Source organism: Dermacentor silvarum, chromosome 4, assembly GCF_013339745.2.
Source record: "Dermacentor silvarum isolate Dsil-2018 chromosome 4, BIME_Dsil_1.4, whole genome shotgun sequence".
Lineage (NCBI taxonomy): Eukaryota > Metazoa > Arthropoda > Arachnida > Ixodida > Ixodidae > Dermacentor > Dermacentor silvarum.
The window spans coordinates 213,059,876-213,075,390 of NC_051157.2; the positions used below are offsets into that span (position 1 = coordinate 213,059,876).

Consider the following 15,515-nt stretch of genomic DNA (forward strand, 5'->3'; position numbering starts at 1 on the left):
CTTGTGTCTCAGAAGGCCGAGTTTACGTCGAGCAGACACACAAACATTATCAATGTGTTGCGACCAGGTCAGGCGATTGTTCATGGTTACACCTAAATATTTAAAGGGGCCTGTTTCAGTGACCGCGGGTTGATTAATAGTGTATTGATATGCTAGAGGGTGTTTTTTGTTGGTGATGCTCATAAAAAGTTTTTTTCTTCATTAAGTTTCATTTCCGAGGTGTCTTACCAGTCAGCAATCCCAGTAAGACTTTTTACTCAGGATCACATGGTCATTGGCATCTTTAATCTGTTTGTAAAGTATGCACTCATCCGCGAGCAATTTAATACTCGCACTATCGTCTATGCATGCTGTTATGTCATTAATGTATACTAGGAAAAGTAGCGGTTCGATCACACTTCCCTGCAGAGCTCCGGAGTTTACGGGGAGACATCTAGAGTAATGGCCCTCAACATCGACGAATTGCCTGCGCATGCTCAAATATGCACAGATCCAGTTTACAATGTTAGGTGGAAACCCATAGTTGCTTAGATTTGTTATCAAACCAAAATGAGAGGCCCTATCGAACGCTTTGCTGAAATTGAAGAATATTACATCAAGCTGGCCAGCTTTATCAAGAACGGAGGCAAAAGCGTTAACGGTGGAGAGAAGCTGAGTAGTGGTAGAGAGCTTCTCACGAAAGCGGTGTTGGCACGGTGACAGAATACCACGTTTTTCAAGGAATTCCGTCATGTATTTTGAGATAATATGCTCTAGAAGCTTGCAAGACGAAACCGTCAGTGATAGAGGGCGATAGTTTGATAGTAATGCAGGGTCGCCTTTCTTGAGTACAGGCACAACACGAGTGACCCGCCAGTCTGGTGGAACGATGCCACAAGAAATGGACAAGCGGAACATTACAAGAAGAAAATGTGAAATCCACTCGGCATAGCGACGAAGGAAAGCATTAGAAATACCGTCAGGACCGCATGTCTTTTTTCTGTTTAGATTTAAGAGCATAGAAAATACACCCTCGTAGTTATAAAATCAAAATTTCGTTGTCCACATCTTCAACAATGACCGTAGAGCACTGATTAGACTCAGACTGCACGGGCTCGGGCTTACCCGAAAGCCCGGGCCCGGCCCGGCCCACGGGCCGGGCCGGGCCGGGTAGAAGAGTTTTTTCACGGGCTCGGGCCGGGCTCGGGCACGGCGTGTGCTTTTTGACCCGGGCCCGGGCCGAGCTCGTGTTTTTTGACGCTGGCCCGGGCCGGGCTCGGGCTTTCTGGTGGTGTGCATGTAACGTGCAGCGAGTTATTCTCGGGCGTCTCGACTCTGAAAAACATCATTTTTCGGTCTCGGGCCAGGTTTGGGCCGGTTTCGAGTCGGGCTCGGGCCGGGCTCGGGCCTAAGGTAAAGGGGTGGCGGGCCGGGCCGCGCGGGTAACGTAGATTATTTCCGGTCCCGGGCCAGGCCCGGGTCTCGCCATAAAAGTTTTGATCGGGCTCGGGCGTAAAAAACGGGCCCGGGCCGGGCCCGGGCTGAAAAAATCGGCCCATGCAGTGCTCTACTCAGAGAAGATAGAATGGAAGTAATGATTAAATCTGGATGCCTGTTGTTGCTTATCCTGAATTATCTGACCCTCAATCTGTAGTTGGTCAAGAGCTTGTCTCTTCTTATAGTTCAAATGTCGCCAAAATTTTTCAGGGTCATTAAGAAATTGGGTGAGCGTGTGGGAGGAATAAAACTGCCTACCTGGTCTAATTTTTTAGGGAGTGTTTGTCTTAGCTGTTTGAATACTGGGCCAAATTTTTTTTTGCCTTCGGAATCTTTTTACTTTTCGAACGAGATGGAATATATCTCGATTGATCCAAAAATTTTTTAGCTGAACCTCCTTCATTTTGCTATGAATGAAGTTATCAATGCAGAAGTGGCAAATAGATTTCAGCTTAGCCATAGATAGTCAACGTCATCACCAGAGAAGTCATCCAGTGCTAGTTCAAGGTAATCGATAACGGACTCGTCATTCGCTTTAGCATAATTTTTGACGGATTTGCATTCTTTAAGCGCGTTATTGTTTGAACTATCTGTTCGACATATGAAGCACACAAGCCGATGATCTGATATGCCCTCCTCAACAGTTATTTCAACGCCTCGAAGAGATTTGCTGTTAAAAAGCAGATTAAGAATAGGGGAAGCACATTCCTTCACCCGTGTTGCAACGTGAACTGCTTGGTCGAGATCGTAAGCTAACATTGCATCGAAGATTATTTGGTCCACTAGAGTAGGTCATGAAAGTTTCTTCCAATTAATGCTGGGAAGGTTAAAATCGCCAGCTACTATTATGGTCTTTCTGCAATATTTAACATTATGTTCATGAAGCTTGGTTAGAAAATCCAACGTGGCACACGGAGGGTGGTACACTGCTACAAGGTTAAACAAGAACCCGTACAAGTTGATCTGTAGAAGAGAGGGAGAGAGATAAATGAGATACGAAAGGCAGGGAGGTTAACCGGAAGGCAGACATCCAGTTTGCTACCCTGCACTGGGGAAGGGGTAAGGGGAGACAGAAAGATAAAGAAAAATGCACACACATAGAAAGAGAGGGAGATCGAAAAAACAAAACGCACACACACACCAAAGAAGTCAGGGGCGTCATAGTCATTCAAACAGGTCGCTTGACCGGAGGAACTTCAGTAGCGCCCTCGTCGTCTTCTGGTGTGAAGACCGCATCAGCCGGCATTCTAAGACCGTCTGCTCGGAAAGCGGCCGGTCGTCGAGATGTGCGAACTCCGTCACGAGCGACTGTCTCTGGGAGCGACGAAGTGCGGCGACGGGTCGGATGGGCTCCGCTCAGAAGCCACATTTTCGGCGAAATCACCCCGGCCTCCAGATTCTACGTAATCATCGTGTGTCTGAAGTCAGCCAGAGCACGTCGACACCGAACTTGACGGTGTAAGTGCTATATTTTGCATTTTACGGTCACATCAAGTTTCGAAGCGGGGCCGCCCCGCTAAACCCACTACGCTATAGGCTTCGGCCGCCGCACCGCTGCAGATGGCGAACGCGTTGCGCAATACCGACGCCGACAAAACCCACCAATCGTCCACCGAGGCCTCAGAGGATGAGGACATGGAAATTCGAGAATCGCAAGGACCTCTTCCGGCCGCTGAGGAGAACGAAGAAGACAGTGAGCCATGGATCAATGTTACCAGTCGTGCCCGTCGTCGTCGGCTGCAGACACGCTCGACCACGCCTCAACTATCCCAAACACCACCGAAGCCCGTTCTCCGCCAAAGCCGACCGGTGATGCGCAAGCCCCGACAACCGCCCCTACCTGCCGACGATTACAAGTTAGCGGTTCGTCCACGGAACGGCCTGCAGCTCAACAAGGTGAGCCCAGGGAAGTTAGTAGACGCCATCACAAACGAGGCAAAGCTACAAATCGGCTACACCGGATTCAAAATACGCATCGACGAAGACCAAAACATCCTTGTTCTGAGCACTGCCTCAGAAGCTACGGCCTCAGCACTAAGCAAGATGCAGAAAATTACCATTGGTGCAACAACATATGATATTGCATCATACGGAATATCCCCCGATAACTCGTGCAAAGGGGTGATATACAACATCGATCACGACACCACGCCAGAAATGCTACTTAAACGCATTGAATCTCTCGGATACGAGGCGCTGACATGTAGAAGACCACGAAACACAACAACCATGGTGATCACATTCCTGGGGAAAACAGTACCATATTACATCGAATTTTCCGGCCTTCTTCTGCGGTGCTACCTCTACAAGAGGACCGTGCCACATTGCCGAACCTGCAACGAGACAGGCCACAGAGAGGACGTCTGCCCGCGTCCCCCCGCCACACCCAAGTGCAGGGAGTGCGGCACTTCGCTAGCAACGGAGCAGCATGAGTGCCACCCTCGGTGCTCTCTGTGCGGCGGGAACCACCCGACGGCAGCCAAAACCTGCCCCAACAGATTCCTGCCACCCGTCAACCGTCGGAAACCGCAGCAGGCCCTGAGAGCAGGCTCCTCGTCTCCGACACCACGTGGCGAGCGTTCAGCTTCCCGCAAGTCGCGATCCCCGAAACGACGCGGAGCTGTCCTGGAGAGGAGCAGTTCCAGGCCGCGTTCCGGTTCCGGTTCTAGGCGCAGGACCTCATCGCGACGACGGACGCCATCCCATGGCAGGACCTCGAGCCGTGGACGTTCCGCAAGTGGCAGGAGGGGAAGCAAGGGAGCAGCGCAGGTCACGCAGCAGGTGAGCTGGGCACAGGTTGTTTCTTCCAAAGCTCGTCCCCCCCACCTGTTGACACAGAGCTGGCACAGGCACAAGCCCACATTAGGCGTCTCACTGAAGAGAACGCAACACTCAAAGCAGAAATCAGTAAAGTACACGCAGAGTTCGTAGCACTTAAAGATGAATTGTTAGGAAGAAATAGTACTACCCCTACACAAAGCACTTCAACCGCACCCCCGGAGAAGCGGAAACGGGAAGAGCAACCAGCGCACACAGTCACTTCAAATCCGACACCGCAACGAGCAACCGCCCAGCCCATCACACCACAGGGAGTCATTCCCGTCCAATATGCCACTCCTCAGAAGGTAGAGGAGATAGTAGCAAAGGCCATTCAGAGCCTTCAGACATCCCTACAAGCTACCATGCAACAACAACTCACAGCTATACAACAGTCAGCTGCACAACAACGACAATTCGCAACTCAACAACAACACTCTAACACTGAGATGGCGGAACGCATCATGAGACTAGAGGAACGCATACTAGCACTGGAAGCTCGTCAAAGCCGGCGCCCCAAGAAAGCAGCTCATCCGGCCCTACCAGATTTGCCAGATTCTCTAGGCTCACCAGAACCCCACCTGGTGCGCGCATCACCACCCCTTAATAACCAAGATGGCTCCTCCTCAACATATATGCAGTAAGCGCGGGGGCTCCCCCGGCGAAACCACGGTGTGGCAGTGGAATTGCCGGGGCTACAAGAACAAGCATGGATCGCTGATGCAATACATCGCCACATCGACAAGACCACCTGAAATCATCGCACTGCAAGAGACGAACACACACGTCCGCCTACCCGGATACGTCACGTATGGCACCGATACGGGTGACAGCCTTCACACCCTGGTGAGTAAGAAGCTAGTGGCCGTTCAACACCATCTCCAACAATCCGAACCGCTTGCCATTCTGCTCGAAATTATCCCGCAGGCAACAAAGAAGAAGGGTCCCATGTTCGTTCTAAACGCCTACTGTCGGCCGAAAAGCACGCCATCGGTCCTCAAACAGGTTTTGGAGCAAGCCACGCACGCAGCAGGCAACCATCCGCTTCTAATAGTGGGCGATTTCAATGCAGCCCACCCCCTCTGGAGTTATACGTACACCAACCCCAGAGGAAACCTGCTTCACAAAGTTATTGAGGACATGCACCTCACACTCATCAACGATCCAAGGAGTAGCACGAGGCTCGGCACAAGTGTTACAAGAGACACGAACCCCGACTTAACCCTCACCAGAAATATCCCCCAAGCTTGCTGGACCAATCTGGCGGAGTACCTAGGCAGCGACCACGCGCTGCTAGCCACCACTCTCCAAGGCCTCGAATACAAAGCCAGGATACGCACTGCTCGCCTCACGGATTGGACCAAGCTGCGGGAGATAAGAGAAGAAAGAGCTACAAACGAACAAAGCCTACAGCTTCAGTCAATTAAGGACTGGATCACTCAGCTCCACCAGGATGTGAAGGCGCATACTAAAATACTTGAAACGTCCACCACCACTCCAAGCATCGACGCTCGCTTGCTCCACATGTGGGAAGCCCGGCGTAGCCTGCTGAAGCGTTGGAAAAGGCAAAGATTAAATCGCAAGCTCAAGAGGCGAATCGCAATACTCACACAAGTGGCTGCAGAATACGCTAACACACTCTGCCGCGAAAATTGGCTATCCCTCTGCGACAGCTTGAGAGGAAGACTGAGTACTTCCAAGACGTGGAAGTTATTGAGGTATTTAATCAACCCGGCCAGCAGCAAAACGGAATCCCACCACAATATGGCCCGAGTAATCCACCAATTTCCAGGAAACGAGGCGGACCTTCTTTTGACTCTCAAAGCCCAGTACTTTCCCACACAGCCATCGGAGCCTCTGCCACCCTACACCGGCACCCCAAATGAGCTCCTAGATGAGGACATTCATCTACATGAAGTAACAGCGGCGATAATGGGCTTGAGACGCCACACAGCCCCGGGAATGGACCAAATCACCAATAAGGCACTTGTCAATCTTGACAACCCCTCGCTACTAGAGCTTACCGCTCACCTTAACGAAGTATGGAGGGAAGGAAAACTTCCAGAGGACTGGAAAATGGCCGAGGTTCGTCTGATACCGAAGCCAGGCAAGCCACCAGCCATTGAGAACCTACGACCGATCTCCCTCACTTCGTGTGTAGGAAAGCTCATAGAGCACATCGTCCTCAACCGGCTACAACCATTCCTGGAGGACTCGGGGAAACTTCCAACAACGATGATAGGATTCCGTCCACACCTCTCAACTCAAGACATCCTACTTCAGCTGAAAGAGGAGGTGATTGTACCAGCGACACGCAACTCCCCCACAGCTATCCTCGCCTTGGATCTTAAAGGGGCTTTCGATAACGTCAAGCATACAGCAATCTTACAGAGGCTAAACACGCTGGGCTGTGGGGCCAGGACGTATTCCTATATCAGAGATTTCCTCTCAGATAGAAAAGCCATTCTAAAGGTCGGGGACCAAGCCACAGACCCCTTTCTACTGGGCGGGCGCGGCACACCACAGGGCGCAGTGTTATCCCCTCTCCTTTTCAATATCGCCTTAATAGGCCTCCCGCCGCTCCTCGATAACATCCCGGGGATCCGGCATGGCCTATATGCAGACGACATTACCATCTGGTCGTCCACGGGGTCCATCGGGGCAATGGAGAGCCGCTTGCAGGAAGCAGCAGACGTGGTGAGCGACTATGCTAAGTCTTGCGGCCTCAACTGCGCCCCCCAAAAGTCAGAGCTACTCCTGGTCTCACCGCGAAAGAAGCATGCATCCGACTCGCCCACTATCAACATACAACTGGAGGGACACACCATCGTTCCGTCTCAAAGCGTAAAGATATTGGGAATGGTTTTCCAGTCGGATCGCACCAACACAATATTAATTTACAAGCTTAAGAATACTACAGCCCAAGTTACCCACATGATCCGGCGAATAACAACCAAGACAAGAGGCATGGGGGAGGCGGACACGCTTCGGCTTGTCCAAGCCTTCGTCGTGTCTCGAATAACTTACGTTATTCCATACGCACTACTGAACGCAACGGAATTCACAAAAATCAACACAATGATCAGAAAGGCATATAAGCAGGCGATGGGCCTGCCGATCAGTACGTCCACAGAACGCCTACTACGACTAGGCGTGCACAACACGGCCGAGGAGCTGATCGAGGCACATTTATCCAGCCAGCGAACAAGGTTGGCTGTTACGGAAGCGGGGAGGTCCATCCTCTTACGCCTGGGGCTATCTGCTCCTCTCAGCCATCCGCTGCCTCAGACTGTTAGCTTACCCCATGCCATCCGGAGCAACATCACCGTACCTCCTCTACCTCACAACATGCACCCAGTGCACCACGCACAGCGAAGGGAGGCCCGGCCTCGGGCCATACACAAGCGATACGGGACTTTGCCCTCTACAGCCTACACGGATGCGGGGTCTTACCCCAGACGCGCAGCCACCACAGCCACCGTAATCGTCAACAAAAAACATCGGAGCAGCATTTCGCTCACCGGATACAATCCCCTCCAAGCCGAGGAAGCGGCCATAGCCCTCGCGCTCTCCCAAACACAGGTTGAAGTCATAGTTACCGACTCCCAACAGGCGTGCCGCAACTTCGCTAGCGGAAGAATTCATGCCACTACGCTCAAGATAATTAATCAAAAGCCGCCAACCAGATCAGTCATAACCATCTGGGCGCCAGCTCATCACGGCATTCCTGGCAACGAGGTCGCCAACCACGTGGCTCGAGATTTGACCCACCGAGCCGACGCCGAGGAATCTGAACCGGAGCGTATGCACCCTCTAGTCTCATACCAAGACATCACACAACACTACAAGCTAACCCGCAGAACATATGCACCCCCACACAAGTCACTACCTAGAGAGCAGGAGCGATTCCTCCGAGCTCTACAGGTTAACACATTCCCCCACCCAACCAGAAACCACCTCATAGCCCCTACACAATTCTCTCCGCAATGCCGCTTCTGCGCAGAGCCCGGGTCCCTCAGGCACATAGTAGGGGGCTGCAGAGAGGCACCACTCAATCCTCCGAACCCCTACCACACCAACGAGCTTTGGGAGAGAGCCTTGGCCAGCTGCGACCTCGAAGATCAGCAACGGCTGATTGCGAGGGCCCAGGACGCGGCCCGAGCTCAAGGCATTCTGGAATGAGGACGCCTCTCCAAAGCTGCATTTAGACATTAAAGATGTTTATTCTCTCTCTCTCTGGGAGCTGTAGCAGGGACAATGACACAGGATATGTTGGATTGTTTCCTCACAAACTCTCACGATTATCAATGTGTTCTAGTAACGAGACAGACGTGTTCTTGCTCACAATAACGGCCACACCACCGCCACGGGAAGTTCGGTCCCTTTTGTATCTATTGTAGGATCCAGGAACCAAGTCATCATCCTTAATTTCTTCACGAATCCATGTTTAGTTTAATACTACTATATGAGGGTCCTGACAAAGGAGCATAGTTTCTAGCTCTGCAGTTTTGGTAATTATACTTCGTACGTTTAGGTTTAAGAGGCACAAATGTTGTGGCCAAGAAACACGTGGTTATCAATTGCTATGCGCGTTCACGCGTCTAGCAGAGAGCCTAACGCTTGCGTTTTTAAACGTGTCGTTGTCAATCCGTAGTTTATCATTGACACGATAGACTTTTTTTCCATTTGCCCTATCTCCTCTTGCACTCTCATACAGAAGCCTGCGTCTGCGCAGAGTGCGACAGACAAGGATAATCGTTCTCTATGAAGATACGTGTGCCTTTCAGTTTCTCAGCATTTTTTAGAATGCACTGCTTTTCATTGTAATCCTGCAGGTACAAAATGGCCGGCCGATTTTTGTTATTACTACGACCAAGCCTATGAATTCTACCAACGGACTAACATTTCACTCCAAGCTTTTGCTCAAATATTTCATTTACGATTTTATTTTTTAGTTGAACTGCTGCTTTATCGGGCGCTTCAGGTACACCGTAAACAACTAAGCTAGAACGACGGCTGCGGTCTTCAAGGTCAACCGACTTCTCGGACAGTGACAGAACCGCGAAGCGATTCAATAGCACTATTAATGTCGCTGATTTGGTCTGTAGACTTTTTGACCTCTTGCTGAAGTTTATCAAGTTCCGCTATCCTGGCAATGACTGCAGCTAAAGCAGCCTGTGATGCCGTCAACTGGGATTTCGGTTCTGCAATACCTTGAATTATTACATTATGGCCTGCCGCGATATCACTGAACGTGCTCTCGATTTGACTCAACCTCTTCGCAAACAAGGTGCTCACACACAAAAAAAAATTTGTACATGATATTGTCACGTAGTAGTGACGCTGAAGTAAACAGTCGTAAAACTGTGTATGACGAAACTGATTCTTTATTGGGCGAACCTGTGCCCACAAAAGCAAGCTACACTCAAAGCACAACGAAAGCGGCGAACACAGTCGGCGGTCGTCGAAAATCTGATCAGCGGCGAGACGCGTCGGCTTTTATACCTGAGTCATCGAAGGTTCCAGATTAATCCCTGATGCCCGCGTGTCTTCCAGAAAGTTCTAGACAATTCGCGTCGGTCACACAATCAGATAACATAAGCGACGGTGAAAACAGGCAACGAAAAGAAGCATCGATAACGTTCTAGAAACTTCCGATACAGGCGCGTCCTGCGCCGAGCGATAACGTTTAACATTTGTTAGCCGGTGGAAAGCGGCCACCGGTGAAAGATAAACATGTATACGTGTCAATATGCAGGAGAGTGCCTGGGCATGGCACAACTACAAGAAATCTATTACTAGATTTTGCAGAAGAATGCGAGTAGCTAACCTGAATGACAAAAGTAAGACGAACGCTCAGCGTTGTTGACAACTTTGTTTCGGCATGCCCACGGATCCAGGAGCATTGAAATTCAGGCTTTATAGCTTCAGCAAGCTGTGACGTCACTGACGGCTGTGCCACGCTGATACGGACGGGCAGATAAACAGATGAGCCAGGAAAACGGGTCCGCGAGAGATGGCATGCCAATGCGGGATTCAGGCATAGACCAGCAGAACCGGCACACGCGCCGCCAAGAATGCCTCAATTACAAAAGGAAGACGAACGGTCAGCGTTGTTGACAACTTCATTTCGCCATAACCACTGGTGGCTGAGTATTTTGGTGGCTTAGTACTTTGGCATTACATTCGAAAGTGCTGAGTGCACGTTAAAGAACCTCAGGTGGTGAAAATTTATCTGGAGGCCTCCACTACGGCGTGCCTCATAGTCAACTGGTTTTGGCACGTAAAACCCCAGAAAGAAGAAGGATAAGAAAGTGCTGAGTTGTCTCCAGACTTTCCTGCTCCGTTATGTTTTTGCCCTCAGAGAGAATAAACTTTATTGTACGAAGAGTGGTTGGTGTGGTTATTCTCGGGTGGAACCCACTGGCCGCGGCGGCTCGCCGGGCCTGGTCCAGAGTCGCCAGTTGGCTTCCCAGTGCCAGCTCGGAAAGTCGTGCCTCCCAAGACCACGTTGTGAGTGTCGGTGATGAGCTCACCAGCCTGGATACTGCCTCGGCTGGGCGTTCCGTACACTGGTATGTAATGTGTGTCAGTGTGGCTGTGTGGTCGTTGCACCAGGGGCATACACTGGTTTTGTATACCTCTGGAAACATTGCGTGCAACCTTGATATGTGCGGGTAAGTGCTGGTTTGAAGGCGGCGCCAGTCCCTGGCTTGTTGGCTGCTTACCTTGGGATGTGGAGGAGCGTACTTTCGTCTGGTCAGGCGTTGGTCCTCCAAAATCTGCCTGCTCGTGATGGGATCTTCATGGTGGTTTGTGAGGGGCCTCGAAGAGTCTTCTGTGGCTCGGCCAGCAAGTCCGCGAGCTACACAATCGGCCTCCTCTTTGCCTTCGAGGCCTGTGTGCCCTGGGCACCAGACGATCCCATGGTCCTCAGTCAGCGTGGGGCCCAGGATATCGGTGACGCACCTGGGAAGTGTGCCTCTAATATATAACCGACAGGCGGCCTGTGAATCCGTCAGGATATATGCGGAGCGACCTCTTCGTTCTGCTTCTTTGATTGCGAGGGCTATGGCTGCTGCCTCTGCGGTGGCGCTTGATCTGGCGTGTATAGATGCGCAGGCCACCACTTTCTTTTGGTTAGCTACTGCCGTTGCGTATGCCGGTTTTCTGGGGCCTTGTCGTGTTGTGGAGTAAAGGCTAGCGTCGGTGAAATAGGTATCAGGATCGTTCCTTCTCTGGAGGAGTTTTCGTGCTCGTGCTTGCCGGCGCTTTTGGTTGTATAGCGGATGCATGTTTTTGGGAACCGGTTCCACGATGATGCGAGCCTGTAGATGCATCGGTACGATGACTGTGTCGTCTCCGCAGTATTGGGGGGCGAGCGGGTATCCCAGTCTTTGCAGTAGTTTTTTGCCCTGGTGTGTGGTGTTGAGTCGTTCTCTTTGTGCAATTAGCGTTGCGGCTGCCAGTTCTTCATATGTGTTATTTATGCCTATCGACATGAGCCTGTCTGTGCTCGTGCAATTCGGAAGTTGGAGTGCAGCTTTGTATGCGATTCTTATGAGCTTGTCGATGTTTTCTATTTCGGTCTTGCGTGTAGCTTGGAAGGGCAGAGCGAAGGTGATTCGGGTGAGGACGAAGGCCTGTACGAGGCGTAATGTCTCGCCTTCTGTCATCCCATCTTTACTTCTTGCTATTCTAGCTATGAGGGTTGTAATACTTTTTACGATGTGTTTGAGTTTGTCTATTGCCGTCTTTACGCTGTTATTTTCTTGTATGTGCATGCCCAGGATTCGTGCTACCGGGGTTCCGTTGATGCATTGTCCGGCAATCGTCAGGTGAAGTGGGGGTGCACGGTTGGACTGGGTGCGCGGTGGTCTTATCTGCAGGTATTCCGATTTGTTTGGGGCGCAGGTCATACCTGCCGCCTGAAGGTAGCTTTGAATCTTGTCTATAGCGTCTTGCAGGACATCTTGCCGTTCTCCATAGGAGCCCTTTGTTGCCCATAGTGTAATGTCGTCCGCGTAAAAGGCACAGCCCAGGTTCGGTATATCCTCGAGTTGTAGGACTAGCTTCCGGAGCCCGATGTTAAACAGGAATGGTGACAAGATGGAACCCTGGGGCGTGCCTTTCAGTGGAAGTTCGTATGGTGGTGAGTTGGTTCCGGCCATGCCAATCTGTGCCTTGCGATTGCCAAGGAATGTAGAGGCATAATGGAATATGCGTTCACCGCATCCAATGGCTGTGAGGCCGTCTAGTATGGCAGAGTGCGCGATGTTGTTGAAGGCTTTTTCGATGTCGAGGGCAAGGAGTAAGTTGTTGAGGCTACCTGGAGGTGGGTTGAGCACTTCCTCTTTGAGCAATAAGAATATGTCCTGGGCAGACATCCCTCGCCTGAATCCGTACATAGATGTTGGTAGGAGCCCCTGTTCTGTGTATTGTTCGAGGCGAGTGAGTATGACTTTTTCAAGCATTTTGCCCATACAGGATGTTAGTGATATTGGTCGCAGCTGGTCAAGGCTTCTCCGCTTTCCTGGTTTCGGTATTAGTACGATCTGGGCCATTGTCGACTCAGTGGGTAGTTTTCCACCCGGTGTCCATATTTCTTGATTGAAGTGGTCCGTGATGGCTTGTAATGTGTCAGTGCTAAGGTTCCGTATCATGGCGTTCGTAATACCATCCAATCCGGGTGCTGTATTCTTTTTGAAGCTTTGCGCCGCTGCATAGACCTCTGCAAGGGTGATGGGTGCGTCCAGCTCGTGGTTAGGTGTTCCTGTGTGTTCTTGACTAGTTATTGAAGTTCCGTCCCGCTTGCGTTCTCCTGTGTACCGTTGTTTCAGCTCTTGTATTAACTGATCATGGTCCCCTCGAAATTACCCTGCTAACCGCTGGAGTGTAGCATTTGTTTCGGTTCTTGTGGTTGAGGGGTCCAAAAGACTCCGTAGGATGTTCCATGTCTTTTTCGTGCTTAATGTGCCTCTTAGGGAGTCACAGAATGTGCGCCAATTGTTATGGTAGAGGTCTTTCGCGTATGCGTTCGCCTTCTCTGTGATTTCCGCTATTCGGAGTCTCAGTTTTCTGTTTAGTTTCTGTCGGCGCCACCGTTTGGTGAGTCCCCGACGAGCTTCCCAAAGGTGTGTCAAGTGATTGTCGATGGCGGGGGTGTCGGCCTTAGTCTGATATATTTTAGTGTTTTCGTCATAGAGGCCCTTAATGTAGTGAGTCCAGTCAGCTATGGTTCCTGGTTTGGGCCCATTTCCTACGTCTTGTTGCTCTCGATACATAGTCCAGTTTGTGATTTTGGCTTTTCCGAGGGGGCGTCGTAGTTGAGCTGTTTCATAGGTTATTTCCACTATATTATGATCGCTGCCCAGGGTGTCATCCAACACGTTCCAGAGCATGGCCCTGGCATTGTTGGTGATGGCAAGGTCGGGTGTGGTGTCCCTGTTTACGCTGTTTCCCATTCGGGTCGGCCTTCCCGGTGTCGTGAGGAGTATGTAGTCATATCGCTGTATCGCCTCTAGTAGTCTCGTACCTTTGGGTCTGTCTTTGGCGTATCCCCATGTCGTGTGCCATGCGTTGAAATCCCCTGTGATGATTAGGCGGTCGCGTGGTTCAAGCATGGTGTTCAGATGTTTGAAGATGTGGCCAAACTCCGCTTTTCGGTCATGTGGGGGACTATATATGTTGCATATTACCTGCTTCGGACGTCCCTTCTTGGCTGGCCAGAGCGTGACGATGTGGTGTGGAGTGTTTTCGTGCGGTACCGTTGCGAGTGTCGCTGCGAATTCCTTCCTGACGAGTGTCGCTACCTTTGGGTGGTTAGGCTCTGTAGCCCGTAATCGCCTTGGGCCTAGCTTCCACTTCTTGCAGGCAGATTATGTCTGGAGAGATCAGCGCCGCCTGTATGTATAGTGTGAGTGTAGCGTGTTTGTTGTGCAAGGAACGACAGTTCCAGGACCATATTGTGAGATTCTCTTTTGTTCTGGGTCGCCTATTTGCCATGATGTGAGGTGGTGGTTGTGCTTTCAGCGTCCGAGGTAAGCATGTTTTTGTCATCGGACTCCTGGGATCTCTGTATGGTATGCTTACGTCTACGCTTCGATTCTTTGTTAAGGGTTTCATGAACGTAACGCTTTAGTTCCTGAAATTCTACCAAAAACTGCTGCATTTGTATTTTAGTTTGCTGCTCTATTTGTTGTTGCATTAGTTGCAGTTGTTGTTGTATCGTGAGGTTTGCTTCAGGTTGTTATATACCTGTGTGAACTACAGGATCGCGGTCTGGTGTAGGTTGCGGTTGTGCGTGCCCGTTCTCTTGTGGCTTTTCCTTTGGGCTGACTATTTGCTGTTGTGTAGACTGTACTGTGGGTCTTGTGGTTCCCATAAGTTGGGACAGCTGTTTTTCGAGCCAGGCTATTTTGCTCTCATATATGTCTAGGCGTTGTTTCAGTTGTTTGTTTTCTGTTATTACTCTTTGATATTCTACGTTTTGTGTAATGGGTGTAGTATGTGCAGCTCTGGGAGGCACGACCTCCGCCCAGCTTACCTTGGCCGATGATGTCTGTTGGATGTGTCCATTGTTCCCGTCGATGCTTCTGCCACCTCCTGCTGGCAAAATGTTGTGGTGGTTCTTCTGCAGAGTCGGTGCTTGGTGGCGTTTCCTTGGTGGCGTTCGTGGTCGTCGGTTCAGGGACGGTGAGCGCGACCGGGAGCGGCGCTTGTCGTCGCCCGATTTGTAGGCTTCTTCTTCCTCTTCGGAAGAGAACCAGCGGATGTTCTTCGTCCTCTGTGGGTGGTTGTTGTTGTCCCAGGGGATCTTATGGGTGTGGTTGGCCTCCGGTTGTGGCTGTGTAGGTTTCGCTGGCTTAAGTCTCTTTTTGCAAGTTGGGTCCCCTGTGGGATGGGCCTCCCCGCACGAGGCGCAACTAATAGCACACGGGTGTCCATCTGTTGGATCTGTTAGTCCACACAGCCAGCAAATAGGGCGGTCCGGATGCGGGCAGACGTCTGTGCGGTGTCCTTTCTCTCGGCAGACCTTGCAAACTTGTTTTTGCCCTCAATCTGTTTTTGCCCTCAGATAGCCAGCTTGGCACTCATGTAGCAAGACACTGCGCCTTATGTTATCGTACAGTTCTATGCGCCGAAATGAATAGATAGATTTAGCTTGACGTTTACCGTCCTTTATGCTTAGACGAGTGTATGCACCACGGCGTGGTATGTGC

General features: G+C 50.9%; 1 protein-coding gene across 1 annotated transcript; it reads left to right on the forward strand.

Moving 5' to 3' along the window:
• Nucleotides 1-3,036: 3,036 nt before the first annotated feature.
• LOC125945129 (uncharacterized) lies at nucleotides 3,037-4,407 on the forward strand. Its single transcript, XM_049666702.1, has one exon. The coding sequence runs from the start codon at nucleotides 3,037-3,039 to the stop codon at nucleotides 4,405-4,407; it is 1,371 nt and encodes a 456-aa protein (XP_049522659.1).
• Nucleotides 4,408-15,515: the final 11,108 nt, after the last annotated feature.

Excerpts from the sequence above, each read along its gene's own strand:
- LOC125945129 (XM_049666702.1), top strand. The coding sequence starts at position 3,037 with ATGGCGAACGCGTTGCGCAATACCGACGCCGACAAAACCCACCAATCG.